We start from the raw sequence: 15,548 nt of genomic DNA on the forward strand, positions 1-15,548 counted from the left end.
CAATAAAATAAAACAAGAAATAATTCAATATTATTATTAATAGGAATAACACCTTCCTGCGGCTGTGCCTACTTTCAACAACAAAAAAAGAAACAAAACAAGGATGATGGACATTGGGGTTCAGTTGCGTGGTGATGTTTCCTCTCGGGGACGCAGCGAAGGGACAGCACCTCCCTTTCCAACCACAAGGCAATCCCCACAATCCTCAGAAGGAGTCATCCAGCCGAAACGCCGGCAACGGCCCCAATCAACGGGCTCCACCACTGTCGTCTGGCTGTCATATACCCAACGGCTCAGATCGCTCAATTTGAAGACACAGCGATAAAATGTCGCCCCGCGCACATCCCAATCGGTCATGTTGGCACGACAGAAAACACACTGAGAGAAGCGCCCTCGTCGCGCGTCCGCACCTGCCGCATCAGATGCCAGAAAGGTACACGAATGGAACTGCGCACCCGCCAACTTACATCCCCGCATCCGGGCCAAGTTGAAGGTGCTGTGGTCTGCGAAGGCACCAGTAAAGTTGGCCCCGGAAAGATCGCTGCGGTTAAAGGAACCTGACAGACGTGTGCAGGCGAGATCAATACCCACAAGACGGCGGCCTTCCATGAGGGTACCGACTTCGGGCCATTCAGCTGTTTTTTTGCCCCCACAATCTTGAGGGGAACGTTCAACGGCTCGCAGCACTGCGTCACGCACAAACGGCATCATCTCCCTTTCCGTGTCCAGTTGTCCGCTGAGTAGTCTCGACGACGATGTTTTGTTACCGGTGAAACTGGTCGTTGCAAACGCCTCAAACGGCAGGGATAGTAATGCACTTTTACGTTGAACATTCAGCGCATCCAAAACATGCGTCATCACCGTGTGGTTGAGGCGTCGATCCATGGGCCGCGCTAACACACACACACACACACACACACACACAAGAAAAAGAAAAAGAAAAAAGGGACGGAAGAACAGCAATAACAACACAATGGCACACACACACACGCAGGGAAATAAATTAAAAAAAAAAAAAAAAAAAAAGATGTTAACTTTTCAAAGCAAATTTCTACAAAAAGACGATGGGTGGATGAGAGAAACAAAAGTTTACGAATGGTCTCGGCTCCACCCGCCTGCCTTTACTGTCATTACAGTTGCGCGGGTAATTAATCGGCAACCACAAATGTTCCTTCTTCTATATATATATATATATATATATATATATATTTTTTACTCATTATTATTATTTTCGCTCTCTATTTCATTTTCCTTTTATTTTCTTTTCGCGCCTCTACACATATACAACAAAAACACAAAAAAGGAAGAATAAATAAAAAATAATAATAATAAAAAACGAAACAGGAACACACTTGACTGCGGAGCGCCTTTTTTGGGAAAGGCAAAAAAAAAAAGTCTGCGCAGTCCGGGAATCGAACCCGGGCCTCCCGCGTGGCAGGCGAGAATTCTACCACTAGACCAACTGCGCCCGTGGAGGCGGCTCGGTTTTCTTCTTCCGCTGTTTTTTTTTTTTTTCCCTCCCGACCGTCGATGGGACATCCGCGAGAGAAAAAAGCAGGGAAATATTTCTAGGGACACTGTTTGCAATTCCGTTGATTCTGTTGTTATTCTTTTTTTTATGTATATATATATTCTTCCCGTTGGATATCCCTTTCCATGGCGTGAGTGAGTGAATCTTCTTCTTCGTTTGGCCTCAAAGTATTCTATAAGGAAAGCGAGAGATTTCAGCGGGAAACGCGTGGTCGCTCCGTCCTCACAGGCCGACGCGCTACGTGCGGTGGCCGTTGAGAGGCAGGCGTGTCACCGTAGCTGCGCACCGCGGATGGATCAACCGACACAACAAAGGGCTGATGCGGCGATGATCTTACATTATATGCACATGTATCGGGTGCGTAGCAAACATGGCAGGGCGGTCCAGGTGGACAAACGTGATGTAATGGGCACGTCGCCTGTGAAGAGGCCTGCTGCGGCACTCCAGTGTACTGATAAGAATATCCCTCTTGGCTGCAAACTGGGTCAATTGGTGTAATCGTTGCTGTCGCCGCCGGTGCTGTCGTTGCCGTCGTCGTTTTTTGAATGGGTAGGCCCTCAAATCGGGCTGTGGTACTAGGCGTGTGGCTCGTGCGCGTTGACGGCAGACGCACTGTCCGGGCGTCATACAGTCGTGGAGGCATGCCTTTCGATTCCCCCACCTCTTCCTCCACGGTCTGCGCCCCTCTAAGCACCTGTACGGCTTCCTTGTTCAACGCGCATACACCCCGAACAAAAGCCGCCTTCATCTTTTCTTCCAGGCCATCACTTCGACGTCGCTCCTCCTCCACAATCCCTTTCAACGCCTCTGCTTCTGCCAGTAGCTCTGCCTCACGACGGCTCCAGCGTGACTCTTCGGCAAGCGCATGCTTACGTTGTCTCCGGGATGCGGCAAAGAGGCGCCACTGTGCGTAAAAATGGTACTTTCGCATCATATTTCCAGTTTGAATCATTGTCCTGCAGAGTTGACGTTGTTTTCGTTTCTTTAAGATCCATTCCAGCCAATCACGGAATCGGCGCCGCCACCACAACCGTTTATGGGCGTCACCCAAAGTCAGAGCCAAAGCCTGCACCAATTTTTTCTGCTTTTGAATATTTTCTTCGGCAACAATAAGTGAGGCCTCTATTTCCCGCTTCTCATCCATCAGTACCTGCTCTCGGCGCTCCGCTTCGGCCCGCAGTGACTCCCTCATGAGCCGTAGCTGCTCCCCGATGTACGGCGACAAAAGAAGAAGAATGTCCTCTCGCATTCTCGAGGTGTGGGTGTCAATGCCATGCCCTACCTCCCGTAGAAAATCCCCGAAGGGCACTCCTCCTCCTCCTACTCCCGTCATTCCTTCCAGCAACTCCTTGACTTTTCGTGGGTATGTGCAAGTATGTGCATGTGCACATACGCGTGTGTGTTGTTGTTGATGTGGGGAATGGTGTCCAGACAGCAAAGAAAAAAAAAAAAAAAAGAAATACGCCGAACAATGACGACAACAAGAAGAACGACCAAGAGCATTAATAGCGGCCAACCATTTGAATTCAACAATGGCCCCTCAACTCCCATCACCACCCTGCAAGAGAGGGACTTGGAACAATCAAAAAAAAAAAAAAAAAGTTACCACTTCCCACCACCAAATAATAATAATAATAATAATAATAATAATGCCTCCTCCTCTCCCCCAACGGAATCCGGTTATAACACACAAAAAAAAAAGATTCTTGCCATAAGTCACTGGGGCACTAGCAAAAAATAAATAAATAAACGGCGACAATAAATGACAACATTGACCGAGAACACATGTCACCTCCCCTCTCCTTCAAAAATCTCCCTGGTAGAGAGATCCGGCTGAGACCCGAGCGCTTCCTCATTCATGGAAGACGCTGAGCTCTGTCGCTCTTGTAACTTTGCTGCCTGTTGGGGACTAAGTGTGGTTTCATGCGCCCGAAGAGACTCCCTGCGCTTTTGCAGCTCAGCGTATTCTTTGGCAGCGATATCTGAGCGGAGATTGGGATTATTTGCAATCCGCTCATGTCTCACAGCGTCACGGTACAACAATGATGAGCCATACGTAAATGTTGAATGCGTCGGATCCGCCAAATGAGCCTGTAGCGCGTAAATAGTGCGATCCAGTTCACGCCTATCAATAAGGTGGGCCAACTTTTCCCGTACGTTCGTCAACTCACGCAGAAGTATTTTCTTCTCTGACTCGTCTCCTGAGAGAAGAATTGGCACATACGTCGCAGAGCATCATTAATTAACTTCTGTCCACGATTGCGAGAGGCAAGTGCACCTTGTGTGTAGATATACAAGTAAGCCGGTTCATACATATCCCACATCTTGCGTACCTCATCCGCATTTTTGGGTTGAACGCGGAAGGCAAAGTAGAGATGCGTCCAGAAGAGATACGGATCTGAGCCTTCATGCTCCTGCGACCGCCAACGCAACACTTTCTTACGAAACACCTCCTCGGCAACTTCGTTTGCAACAGAAAAGTACTCCTCCAACTCGGGTAAATATGCCCCGCCATGCGCACGTTTCTCCATGCCCCTAAGAAGTAGTTCATTTGAAGGCCTGTTCTTGAGGCGCGCATTCACTCGATTTGTAATGCACTCACCGAAAGCGGCAAGATTGGCGTGAACCAAAGCAATTCGGTAGGGAAGATCCGAAAAAGGTTCCAACCAATGCCTGGGCTCCTTGGCCGCAAAGAGTTTGTCCACCACCACCTCTACTTCCCGCAAATGTCTTTCGACATCGCACCCAGGCTCATAGACCCGCATCAGATACTTTGCCTCTGTTAATAAAGGTGCCTTCCATGATGAAGGTAGTCTCTCGCGTGCTGTTCGGATGGCCAAATGATAAAAATTCAGACATTTCTCGCGATAGGAACGGCCAGTCTGAAAACGGCCTTGCCTAAACATAAATTCACTATGTTCATTATACAAGTCTCCCATATGACGCATCCAAAGGTGCTCTGCTGTTTCTTGAGTTAGTGGAGCCCCTTCCAAAAAAGGGCGGGCGCGCTCCGGAAATGGATGAATGGAAGGATGGGTTTTTTTATTGACATTCTCCAGACAGCGATCCGATATATCCATCGCGAGAGTCAAACGGCCGCGCCGTTCGTTGTACCACATGTATTCTGTCTCATCCGTTACAGGATACCACCGTTTTGATGATCCAGAGTGCCATAGCCCCTCCGCTTTGTCCAACTGTCCGCTGATTTCGGCGTATACAGCGTGTTCACCATCCAGGAATTCCTTCTCATCGTATTCATACGGAGGGTCGGAGTCGGGAATGGGGATTTGCACAACGCCGTTCGCTGCCTTGGCATGATTGGAGAAACATTCAATAGAGTCCTCAAACAAATCCTCCGCCCGTGTACGGAATCGAGTATCGGCAAATTCAATGTACATCTGATGGAGCTGTTTACCCGCATAGAAGCAAAGTGCCCCCCGACACCATTGGAAAAATGCTTCAACGGCGGCATCGCGCGCGGAATTCGTCACCCCCTCGACACGCATGGGGCATTTGAACTTGGCGTCATTGACATGTTTCCTTAAAAACTCCAGGTTCGTTTCCAGTTGTTCCACGCTTTTAAATTCGGTGAGAATAAATTCACCCAGTTCGTTGGTGATCCAATTCATAAACGGCTTTCCCAGTGACTCGTACTTTCGGTCTCGGATCATGATAACATAGCGTTGCGCAGGATTCTTGCGGACCGAGTCAAGTTCAAGAGAAGTCATCTCCTGAATGAAATTCATAAAACTCGGCCCAAGCAATTTGCACTTTGCAGATGCCCGGCGCAAAATCTCGTCCGCCTCCGCTTTGGTCGTCTTGGCCTCTGTCACTCGATTCCCCTTGAATTTGTAGAAGTCTGCAAGAAAGTGCTTTGTATGCGCCTCGAATATCATCCGGAAGATGGCCTCGTGTTCCTCTGGGATCGTTGGATGCTCCCCGACATCCCCACGACGAAAGCGATCCATTGTGTCCATCAACATTTGCTCGCACTTTTCTTCGGTTGTCACTTGTGTGAGATTCCCAAATTCGGTTATGCTCTGCCGAAAGGTGTCACGGTATGCTCGCCATGTCTTTTCCATGTCCGGTTTGTTGAAGTCGACGGCGTCTTCGGCGGCCACACCACGATACGGATCCGTGATAGAGTCTGTTTCCCAAGGCAGAGAAGGAAGGAGGATATCGGGGTCGTATTGTACCTTTGCCTTCTTCAATCGCTCTTGCCGTTCCTTGCGTAATTTCTCAGACTTTTTCTTTTCAGTGGCACCTTTCGTCAGCGCAGTCTCCCCCTCCTTCTGATCACCCTTTCGCAGCTCCCGAAAGAGCGGAAGGGGCTTGTATCCCTCCACCAACTCTGGTAAAGATTGTAATTTGTGCATTTTCATCTCATCAAAGGCCGAAATGCCACCGATGGACTCATCATTTGTAATGCGGGTCTCTTCGGTGAGTTTGGGAGGTTGATAATACTCCACCTTCACTGCTTCCCGTGTTTCTAACGGATCATGTGTCAAGTCATATGCTTGAATGAGCGGTTCTGTCTCCACAAGCGTTTCACGGTACCACTCCGGTATTGTTTCTGTTTCATATTCCTTTGGGGTGTTGTAGAGCTCTACTGGAATATTAGGCTCTGCATCCTGTGGACGCTTCGTCACATGAATAAAACCTGAAGGTGCCTCCTTTTTCGTTTCACTCTCTAATACTCCATATTGAGATGTGGAGTTTGCCATGGAAGCAGCCAACAAATCTTTTTCAGGCAATGCCCCCTTATCCTGAGCATCTAGCGTTGGGACAATCTTGTTCTCAATATTATGCAATACGTTTTCCATAGTCTCCAATTTGCAGGTACCATACGTTTTTTGAAGACGTTTTGTCTCCTCAATTTTTTTTTCGACTAATGAGCGAAGTACTGGACGGTCACCATGCTGCTTGGATGTATTGTGATGCGTCTTCATAAGAACGGGAACGGCATCATGGCCAGCCTGCCTCGCCATATCAGCGGTTTGCTCCAGCATTTCATTCCGGATGTTTGCCTCTGCAGCGATCGAAGCCCCCTGTTCCACGGTAATACCGGTGGGAAGAGGCTCCATATCGGCCTTTGGGAATCCAGAAATAGGGTCGACCTCCAAAGTGCCCGGTTTTTTCCCGTCCTGGAACGCTTGCTTGGCACCATACGCCTGTATCTTCATTTTTGTTCGTGCCACCTCCAGCGGGTCCGCTGTGCCTGAGAGGGCCTGATATGTCTGCTCAGGGTCAAGATCCACCACGCCGGAGACAATCCCGTTGTAGACATTGCCCATCTCCAGCTGACGCTGCTCCTCCTCCTCCATAAGTGTCCGATCCTCACGGAGGCTTTCATGTACCGCTTTCCGTTCCTCCCCCTCTATGAGCCACATGCGATCCTTGTACTTTGTGTCCGCCAAATGCTTCCAGGATGTATCGGACCACCGCTGATCGGATGGAAGAACTCGACGTCTACCGTGTTCATCGTAATGGTCAAGATAGTCTGTGTATCCCTGAGGCCAAATCATACGATCCTTTTGAATTTTGAAGGATCGATCTTTCCAGTGCAAATACCATTCCTGTTCCCGCTCAATGGGATCTTGAATGTACAGGTCAAAGCGATCACGAACTTCCTGGATCATTTCCTCCGCAGTTGGTATCAGTCCCTTTCGCCATCGCACTTCCCAAGGAAGTCCATCCACATCCTGTTGTTCCTGCAACATATCACGACGCATCTGCTGTGAGCTTTTCGTCAGTCGCTCACCAGGACCATATTCTCCAAAACGGCTTCGCATCTCACGCTCCTTTTCCATGTCTGTGCGATTGCGACGTTCCTCTGGAACCTCTGGAACCATGACATGCTCCAAGTTGTTCATACCGAATTGAATATGCCGTGTTAGGTCCGGTGGTTCTATCAACGACATCTGGTTTCCAGTGCCAGGGTCCGCGTTGGGACGACTGCGCTGTTTTTCACGAGATGGGCCCATGCAGTGTCGGGCCTGAGTGCCACAACATGCCGCTATTGGGGGACATCTACACGAGGCCGAGCTCAGGGGCCCTCCAGCAAGGCTCGAAATCGATAACTGAGAGTGAACGCGACGCATACGTCAATTTCCTGTAAATCCAATTTTTTATCCTCCTTTGCTCCTTTCCCTGATGAATCAATAAGAGCAGATATTCAGAAAGAAAAAAGGGGAAAAATTAAGAATGAGAAAAATAAAATAAAATAAAAATAAAATAAAAGAAATTAATTTATATTTATGCAGGGGGTTAAGGGAAAAAATTTTGATGTCCCGAGTTCAGCCCTTCAGCAAAAATAATAATAACAATAATAATAATAATAATAATAATATATGCATATCCCAAAAGGAATCGTCTGTATTCCAATCACACCTCCCATCAAAAAAGATTTTCCCCCTTCAATTCGCGTTTCATTCCTTGTTACACACATATTTTCCTTTTCCGCACTCCTCCTAGCTTGGTAATACCCTCATTACTATGAGAATCAACAGGTTTGACCTTTTTGTTATAGAATGTATCAAGGAGATTCCCAAATCCAGCATCATTCCTCTTCTTTCATAAATATAATAATAATAACAAGAATAATAGGTTTATATATATATAGATATAGATAGATATAAAACATAATGAATATTTAAAAAAAATGACGCATCACTCCTTTTTTTTTCTCTCTCTCTCTCTCTCTCTCTCCCATTAAGAAATCGGCACGGGGCGACGCCTCCCTTTCATCCCTTCCGAGCCCTTGGGTGGCTTCTGCGTAGATGAAGCCTGGAGATTTTCTTTTGTAGGCCTTGCCGGCAACACCTCACCCTTCAAAATTCGTTTCATTTCTTCACCCGACAGGGTCTCGTGCTGCAGGAGATGTTGAGCGACAGAGTCCAATTCCTTCCGGTGCACAAGGAGTATTTCTTTAACCTCCTTATATGAGTCTTTTAGGAGGGAAGCGACCTCCTTTTCTATTTTCCTTTTTGTTTCTTCCGACATGTACGCACCCTCTGGCGTGTCTGAAGACTCATAGTCAACAAAGCCGAGATCTTCACTAAATCCAAAGCGCCTTACCATATTCCGAGCCATCTGCGTCGCCTGATGGAAATCCGAGCTGGCACCAGTGGTCACATCATCTACCCCAAGCAAGATCTCTTCACCCACGCGCCCTGCAAGGCAAACTTTAAGTCGCGCCAAACACTGCTTTTTTCGTTGGCTGTACTTGTCCTTTTCAGGCAATTGTTGTACAAGTCCCATGATACCGTTGCCTCGAGGAACAATTGTTGCCTTGTGCACAGGATCTGCACCTTCCTTCTCTAGAAGAATTGCCGCTAAAGCATGGCCCCCTTCATGGTACGCCGTCACCCGTCGTTCTTCTTCAGGAATGATCTTCTTACTCTCCGCACCCATCATCACACGATCTTTGGCGTACTCAACATCCTCTACAGTTATGGCAGTTTTATGAAGAACCGCGGCTCGAATTGCTGCAATATTAACCAAATTGCTCAGCTCTGCACCAGTAAAACCGGTTGTTCCACGAGCGATTTCTTGAGCTTTAACAGAAGCATCCGCCTTCACCTTGTTTAAATATACCTCTAATACTTCTTCACGACCTTTCATATCCGGTGGATCGACAGAAATTGTTGTATCAAAACGTCCAGGACGAGTCAGAGCCTTGTCCAAGGCATCCGGAGTATTCGTGGCTGCCAGAACAATAATTGACTCCTTCGAACTGAATCCATCCATCTCAGCCAAAAGTTGATTTAGTGTCATACGGGAATAGGCGTGATCTGTTCTCGATCGTTTACCGCCTAAGGCATCAATTTCATCAATGAAGATTAGGGCAGGGGAGTTTGCTTTTGCAGCTGCAAATAATTCCCGGACACGACGTGAGCCGACGCCTACATACATTTCGTCGAATTCGCTCCCTGTGGCGTAGAAGAAGTTCACACCAGCCTCCTTTGCAATGGCCTTAGCGAGCATCGTCTTGCCGCATCCAGGGGGACCGACCAGCAATGCACCCTTTGGAAGTCGCCCTCCCAAATAGTAAAACCGTTCTGGGTCCTTGAGAAACTCAACAATATCTTCAAGCTCCTTTTTTGCCTCATCACAGCCACGAATCGAGTCAAATGTGACATCAAGATCATTTAGGTCCACAGGTTTTACATCGGCAGACCCGAACATGCCTGTAATTGCCCCTCGTGAAATAGCGGAAGCCCTCACGGATGAATTATTTTCCTGAATTCGGGTACTTAATTCATCAAGAAGATTCAATATGCAACTAAACCCTATTCCAAGAAGTAGCAACAGCCACAGTCGCGTTGCCCACGATGCCTGTTGAGGAGCCGAGAGAACAAATATCGGTCGTTCTTTGGTTCCCAATTCCGGTACTGCTGCGCCCAAAAAGCCTGTTGGGTTCCCCCGCTGATTATTAAATATTGGTGGGACCGGTGGACCTCCCTGGTATACATAGGGCGGGACTGGTGGCTGCTGCATGGAAGAAGGGGAAGGCGGTGGCGGGTATGCGGTCTGTCTCGAGTAGTCGTGATAACTGCGTCGTTGAATAGAAATAAAATGCGGAATAATAACCGTCGTGAGTCTCTCGCCAGGGGATAATTTAAAACGCAGTGCTAATGTCTTCTGCCGTAAGACGGTCTCAAATTGTCCATAATATCGCCGCATTTTCTTTTTCCCTTCAATAAATAAATATAAATATAAATATAAATATAAATATTTTTACTTCTGTGTTTTATTCCAACCCACACCAAAAATAAATAAATCAATAAAATAAATAAAATACAAATAAAAATAATAATAATAATAATTTGACCCCAACTAATAAATACTTGGCCCCTAATAAAAAAAACTACAATAATACATAAATAAATAATAACAATAAAATAAGATGGGGAAAAAAAAAAAAGAAAAAAAAAAAAAAAATGGAATAAATGTCACATCATTCTTTATTCTTGAAAAACAGCGAGTATCTCCAAAACAAACAGGAAAAAATAAAAATTAAAAATAAAAATAAAAATATACATTTTTTTTTTTTATTAGTTTTATTATTTTCTTTTCTTTTCTTTTCTTTTCGAGGATCATATTTCATGGGCTCCCCAAAAGAAAAAAAAAAAGAAAAAAAAAGTAAAGTTTACTTCACATTCTCCAAATCCAAAATGTTCTTAGTGCCCCCCCCCCCCCTCAATTTTTATTTTTTATTTTTTTCTTTTCTTTTCTCTTTTCGCTTTTTTTGACTTAGCTCCCAACAACAAAAACAACAATAATAATAATAATCATCATCATCATAATAGGGTAGAGGGAGCGAGAAATGGGCTTCACCGTGACAACAACAACAAAAAAAAAATTTTTTCCCGTTTTTCCCACCAGATCCCAAGTTTCAACGGATGTTGTTAACTTATGCTGTACGTTGACAGTATCATCTCACGAAGGTTCGGATGCAAGGCGCTCAGATGTTCTCTCAACTGCTCACCGTGTTTACTGCTATAGAAAAGAAGCATGGAGCTAATTTTTTCTCGAGTACCAGGAAAATTACATGCTGCCTGTTGCCAACTGTAAATAAGCCGCATAACATCTGGAAATATAGCGGAGGCAATATCTTCCGCTGACAACAGAGCATTCATTAAAGATATTGTTGCTGACGATTTATCGCATGTGTTTTCAGCCTGTGCCATAATCCGTGAAATCTCATCAGGACGTGATTGAACCAAAAGTCCCGGCACAGCATCAAGGGTATGGCATATATCGTATGCCATTTGTGAGAAAAGCCAACGAGAATCATTATAAGCGTCGCTCCGAAGTGCATCTACAGCAGCCGCAAATGCTACAGAAGCAATTTGCGGAAATTCAGAAAAATACATTTCAACCATCAGTGTGATCAAACGCACCAAGTCTAACTTATCGTAAGAATCATCAATTGCACGAATGGAGGAAGTCAGCGCAACAAGCAGCTTCTCGCCTATGTCATTCGGATAGGCAGATTTCCCAATAAACTTAAGTAACCGATGGAGTAATGTGACAGCTGCTGATTTCACCGTTTGTTTGGGTAAAGTAAATAAAAATTGAAATCCTAAACTCGCTAAAGACCCCTGTGTTTGACGTGACCATTCAGTGAGTGCGGCAGTGGAAGTAACACCTAAAAAGTTGCAGCAAGTAAGCATCATATTGCACAACAAATCCTCATCTTCTCGGATGTCTCGTTCGGCTGCATCCTTTAACGCCGTATGCCATACCCCGAGAATCTTCAAGGAAGTTTCTGAATCTGGAAATCGTGTCAAAAAACCGGCGATAAAACGATCAATGGAAAAGATATCCTTATCGATATGCGTGTTGGGCACCCCGTTGATATAAAGAGCCACGTAGGACGCTTCAAAGTATTTGATGCGCTCTATTCGATTACTTTTAAATGCAACTCCAATTCGTGAGGTTATATTCAAGTCTTCTGCAACAGCAATCAAATGCAAAGCCAAATCGCAAAGAAGTGACAAATTTCCATCGCAATATATAGGCAAACATGCAATAATCGACTCAGACAAATAAGGAAAAGTTTCAACAAGCCTTGCCGTTGCACCCATGTTGTGTCCCGTTACGAATGCCGTATTTAAAGCAGAAACCGCGGCTTGTTGAACACGTTTACTGGTGCTTTGCATTCTAGAAACAAACGCTGCCACAATATCGGATAAGATTTTTTCATCGCATATAAAAGCCCATTCTAATATTCGTGATAATGACCAGATAGCAACACTAACCACAAAGATATCTTCTGACAATGACATGACGGTATCAATCAATTGTCGAATAATATCTGGAACCGTAAGCTCAATTTCAGTATAACAGCCATTTGCAATGGTTCCAAACAATACGATTGAAGCTTCTTTGAGTTGTCGATCAGCACCCCATAAAATTTTAATCTGCTCAATTAGATGTGGAAATGTCTCCTTACTTGAAAAAACACAAAGAGCGTCAATACACCGTAGTGCTGATGCGCGCAGTGTGGCGGCTCCACAATCATCATCCATAAATGTATCTTCAGATATATCTTTGCTTGACTCGTTTAAATGATAATTAACCGCAGTTGCATCACGCAACCGATAGTCATCATTTGCTAAAATACCGTTCATCTCTTCGATAGACATTGGAACACAAGTCACCAAGGCCGGTACAAGATCTGGTAGCATCAGGGGTATTGGTTCCATCAGAAAAGAAATAGGCCCATTACCACCCATTCGATCATATAATTTCAAAGCTGCCGTTAACAAATCCATAGCAGCAGTCTTCAATTGAAGATTATATTCACCCACATCAACTCTTGAAGACACTAGATCTATTGTACGACGAATCCACCAATCGATTAACTTGGTCATTCCCGCATCGGGCATCGGCGTAAAATAATCAAGATATTCAAGCATTATTGCACACGAGCGCAATACTTGAATCAAAAGAGGAATATCGCCCCCACAGCCCTGCTCCAAAAGCGCCGTACATACACCAGCAAATGTACCACTTGCAGCCGTTAAGCCCGTTTGTAATGGGGAAAGTCCTTCTACATTCCAATCAAGTTGTTCTGCTTGTTCATAAATATTAAAACACATTCGGAATGCGGCTTTTTGCAGATTTGTTTTGGTATTTTGATCCAATACAAGCGTCACAACTCGCTCGATAATGTCTTTACTGGCAGCACCTACTTCTTTTGGGAGATCTTCCATTAGATATTGTAGAGTATAAAGAGCAGACAACGTCCTTAAATCTCCCGCCTCAAATAACTCGTTAAGAAGTAAATGTGAAAGATTACCCATTCCACACTCCTGCCACCAGCCAAAAGAAGTAAGTGCCGTTATTTTAACTATGATTTGAGCCGCCACTCGAGCAATTCGAACGTCCGATGGATTACCCAGCACGGATAAAGTACAGCGAGCGGCTTCCTTCACAGCTACTAGGCCCAGTGAGTACTTGGATTTCTCAAGATTGTTCTTTAAAGTAATTCCGGCAAGTCTTCTGTACTGAATCCACGATCCACCTAACTGCAGTTCTTGAATAGGACAAGCCTCTGCGCCAAAAACGTAGGAAAGCAAAATGCAGAACGACGGATTTGCCTGATATTGCTGCAGTTCTGCATACGCCTTCTTGGAATTTTGGACACTAACACCATTATCATGAAGAAGTCGCAACACATTTACTACGTCATTTGGTGTTGGACGATAAATTTCTTCGGAATTCATCGCACCTTATCTAGTTCTTGTTTAATATAAATAACATCATAAAATAAATAAATAAATAAGAATACAGTTAATGCATTAAAAGTAGTCTTCATTTTTTTTTTTTTTTATTCAAATAAATTCGGTGGCCCACGTGCACCGTCGCAGAAACATTGCTGGCTCCTGGCTTCACCCAAAAATACGGGGCCATTGACCCTGGCACCACGCTGAGGTTGTCATACATGAAATCACCACGGGAAAAAGAACGAACCTCAGCAAAACTCAAGAGGCAACGAACACTACCCCAAAGGACAACGGGTGTAAGATGTAGGCTTCTATGCCACAAAACAAAAAAAAAAAAAAGAATGAAAAGGTGGAAATGATAGACGACCCCAATATAACCCCAACCCTAAAGAACCACCTGACGATCGCCATGTGGCAGCGCGTGAGTCCACAGAGAAACTCTAAACCCGCACCCAACTCAAATAAATAATACCTTCTTCAAAACCCAATGCCCAATTAACAGGAAGAAAAAGCCCAAGGTATGATCCTTGTTTTTGAACCTTCGTTTTGCATTTACATGACTCTCATTGCTCGTATATACAATTTTTTCCCTTCTTATTTACCTTCATTTCCTGGCACCCCCGCCAAACCCGTTGTTATTTCCTTTTGGAATTTTCCCTCCGGCCGCCGCTTCAGTGTGCTGAGATGTAGGCAACGAGGTCCAGCACTTTGTGGGAGTACCCGGTCTCGTTGTCGTACCACGAGATGAGCTTCACGAGGCGATCGTTGAGGGAAATGCCGGCCTTGACGTCAAAGACGGACGTCAGCGCGACGCCATTCATGTCAGTGGAAACAACCTCGTCCTCCGTGTAGCCAAGAATGCCTTTCAGCTCCCCCTCAGAGGCTGCCTTGATGGCGGCGCAGATCTGCTCGTATGTCGCCGGCCTCTCCAGACGCGCGGTGAGGTCGACAACGGACACGTTGGGAGTCGGCACACGGAACGCCATGCCGGTCAGCCTGCCGTTCAGCGCGGGAATAACTTTCCCAACCGCCTTGGCTGCTCCGGTGGCTGACGGAATAATGTTCTGCGCCGCACCGCGACCACCGCGCCAGTCTTTCTGCGACGGACCATCCACTGTTTTTTGTGTTGCCGTGGTGGCATGCACTGTCGTCATGAGACCCTCAACGATTCCGAATTTCTCATGAATAATCTTCGCAAGCGGCGCAAGGCAGTTCGTTGTGCACGAGGCATTGGAGACGATTTCCTGTCCCTTGTACATTGTGTTGTTCACACCCATGACAAACATGGGCGTGTCGTCCTTTGGCGGGCCTGTCATGACGACTTTCTTTGCGCCGGCCTGAATGTGCTTGCGGGCGGTCTCATCGGTGAGGAAGAGACCTGTCGACTCGACCACGACCACCGCGCCGACCTCATTCCACTTGAGATTGGCGGGATCGCGCTCACTTGTCACGCGGATCTTCTTGCCGTTGACGACGAGAGCGCCTTCCCGCACCTCCACCATGCCGCCGTAGCGACCGTGCGTGGAGTCATACTTCAGCATGTACGCCATGTAATCCGCGTCCAGCAGATCGTTAATGCCAACAATCTCAATGTCGTTGCGGTGTTGCGCGGCGCGGAAGACCATTCGGCCGATGCGGCCAAAGCCATTGATGCCAATCTTGATGGTTACTTTTTTCCCTTCAGTCATTTTCTTTCTTCCTCCCCTCCGGTAACGTTTGCGTTGAATACCGATGAGTAGATTACGATGTTGTGGCTGCTAACAAGCAACTACCCAGGCGCC

General features: G+C 46.0%; 6 protein-coding genes and 1 non-coding gene across 7 annotated transcripts, besides 23 other annotated features; all 7 read right to left on the reverse strand.

The window, feature by feature from the left end:
* Positions 1-23: part of a sequence feature (A-rich) that runs on past the window's edge.
* Positions 1-15,548: part of a sequence feature (heterozygous, Esmeraldo-like haplotype) that runs on past both edges of the window.
* On the reverse strand, positions 121-885 carry Tc00.1047053510105.184 (hypothetical protein, conserved; the record flags this gene model as incomplete). The annotated part of the gene is made up of 1 exon (XM_814810.1): positions 121-885. The coding sequence occupies one exon, from the start codon at positions 883-885 to the stop codon at positions 121-123; it is 765 nt and encodes a 254-aa protein (XP_819903.1).
* Positions 897-925: a microsatellite.
* Positions 1,006-1,026: a microsatellite.
* Positions 1,179-1,209: a microsatellite.
* Positions 1,308-1,336: a sequence feature (AT_rich).
* On the reverse strand, positions 1,398-1,468 carry Tc00.1047053510105.187. The gene has a single exon. It is a non-coding gene; the product is annotated as a tRNA-Gly (tRNA).
* Tc00.1047053510105.190 (hypothetical protein, conserved) lies at positions 1,725-2,864 on the reverse strand (the record flags this gene model as incomplete). Its single annotated transcript, XM_814802.1, has 1 exon — positions 1,725-2,864. One exon carries the CDS (start codon positions 2,862-2,864, stop codon positions 1,725-1,727), a length of 1,140 nt encoding a protein of 379 aa, XP_819895.1.
* Positions 3,153-3,182: a microsatellite.
* On the reverse strand, positions 3,694-7,632 carry Tc00.1047053510105.200 (hypothetical protein, conserved; the record flags this gene model as incomplete). Its single annotated transcript, XM_814803.1, has 1 exon — positions 3,694-7,632. The coding sequence occupies one exon, from the start codon at positions 7,630-7,632 to the stop codon at positions 3,694-3,696; it is 3,939 nt and encodes a 1,312-aa protein (XP_819896.1).
* Positions 7,742-7,779: a microsatellite.
* Positions 7,844-7,880: a microsatellite.
* Positions 8,107-8,194: a sequence feature (AT_rich).
* Positions 8,216-8,239: a microsatellite.
* Tc00.1047053510105.210 (mitochondrial ATP-dependent zinc metallopeptidase, putative) lies at positions 8,243-10,216 on the reverse strand (the record flags this gene model as incomplete). The annotated part of the gene is made up of 1 exon (XM_814804.1): positions 8,243-10,216. One exon carries the CDS (start codon positions 10,214-10,216, stop codon positions 8,243-8,245), a length of 1,974 nt encoding a protein of 657 aa, XP_819897.1.
* Positions 10,232-10,273: a sequence feature (AT_rich).
* Positions 10,301-10,333: a sequence feature (AT_rich).
* Positions 10,336-10,359: a microsatellite.
* Positions 10,389-10,438: a sequence feature (AT_rich).
* Positions 10,446-10,474: a microsatellite.
* Positions 10,539-10,570: a microsatellite.
* Positions 10,600-10,624: a microsatellite.
* Positions 10,650-10,675: a microsatellite.
* Positions 10,737-10,783: a sequence feature (T-rich).
* Positions 10,796-10,841: a microsatellite.
* Tc00.1047053510105.220 (hypothetical protein, conserved) lies at positions 10,942-13,767 on the reverse strand (the record flags this gene model as incomplete). The annotated part of the gene is made up of 1 exon (XM_814805.1): positions 10,942-13,767. One exon carries the CDS (start codon positions 13,765-13,767, stop codon positions 10,942-10,944), a length of 2,826 nt encoding a protein of 941 aa, XP_819898.1.
* Positions 13,788-13,826: a sequence feature (AT_rich).
* Positions 13,858-13,886: a sequence feature (AT_rich).
* On the reverse strand, positions 14,439-15,455 carry Tc00.1047053510105.230 (glyceraldehyde 3-phosphate dehydrogenase, cytosolic, putative; the record flags this gene model as incomplete). The annotated part of the gene is made up of 1 exon (XM_814806.1): positions 14,439-15,455. One exon carries the CDS (start codon positions 15,453-15,455, stop codon positions 14,439-14,441), a length of 1,017 nt encoding a protein of 338 aa, XP_819899.1.

The sequence above is a fragment of the Trypanosoma cruzi genome, genomic scaffold (assembly GCF_000209065.1).
Source record: "Trypanosoma cruzi strain CL Brener 1047053516621 genomic scaffold, whole genome shotgun sequence".
NCBI lineage: Eukaryota > Euglenozoa > Kinetoplastea > Trypanosomatida > Trypanosomatidae > Trypanosoma > Trypanosoma cruzi.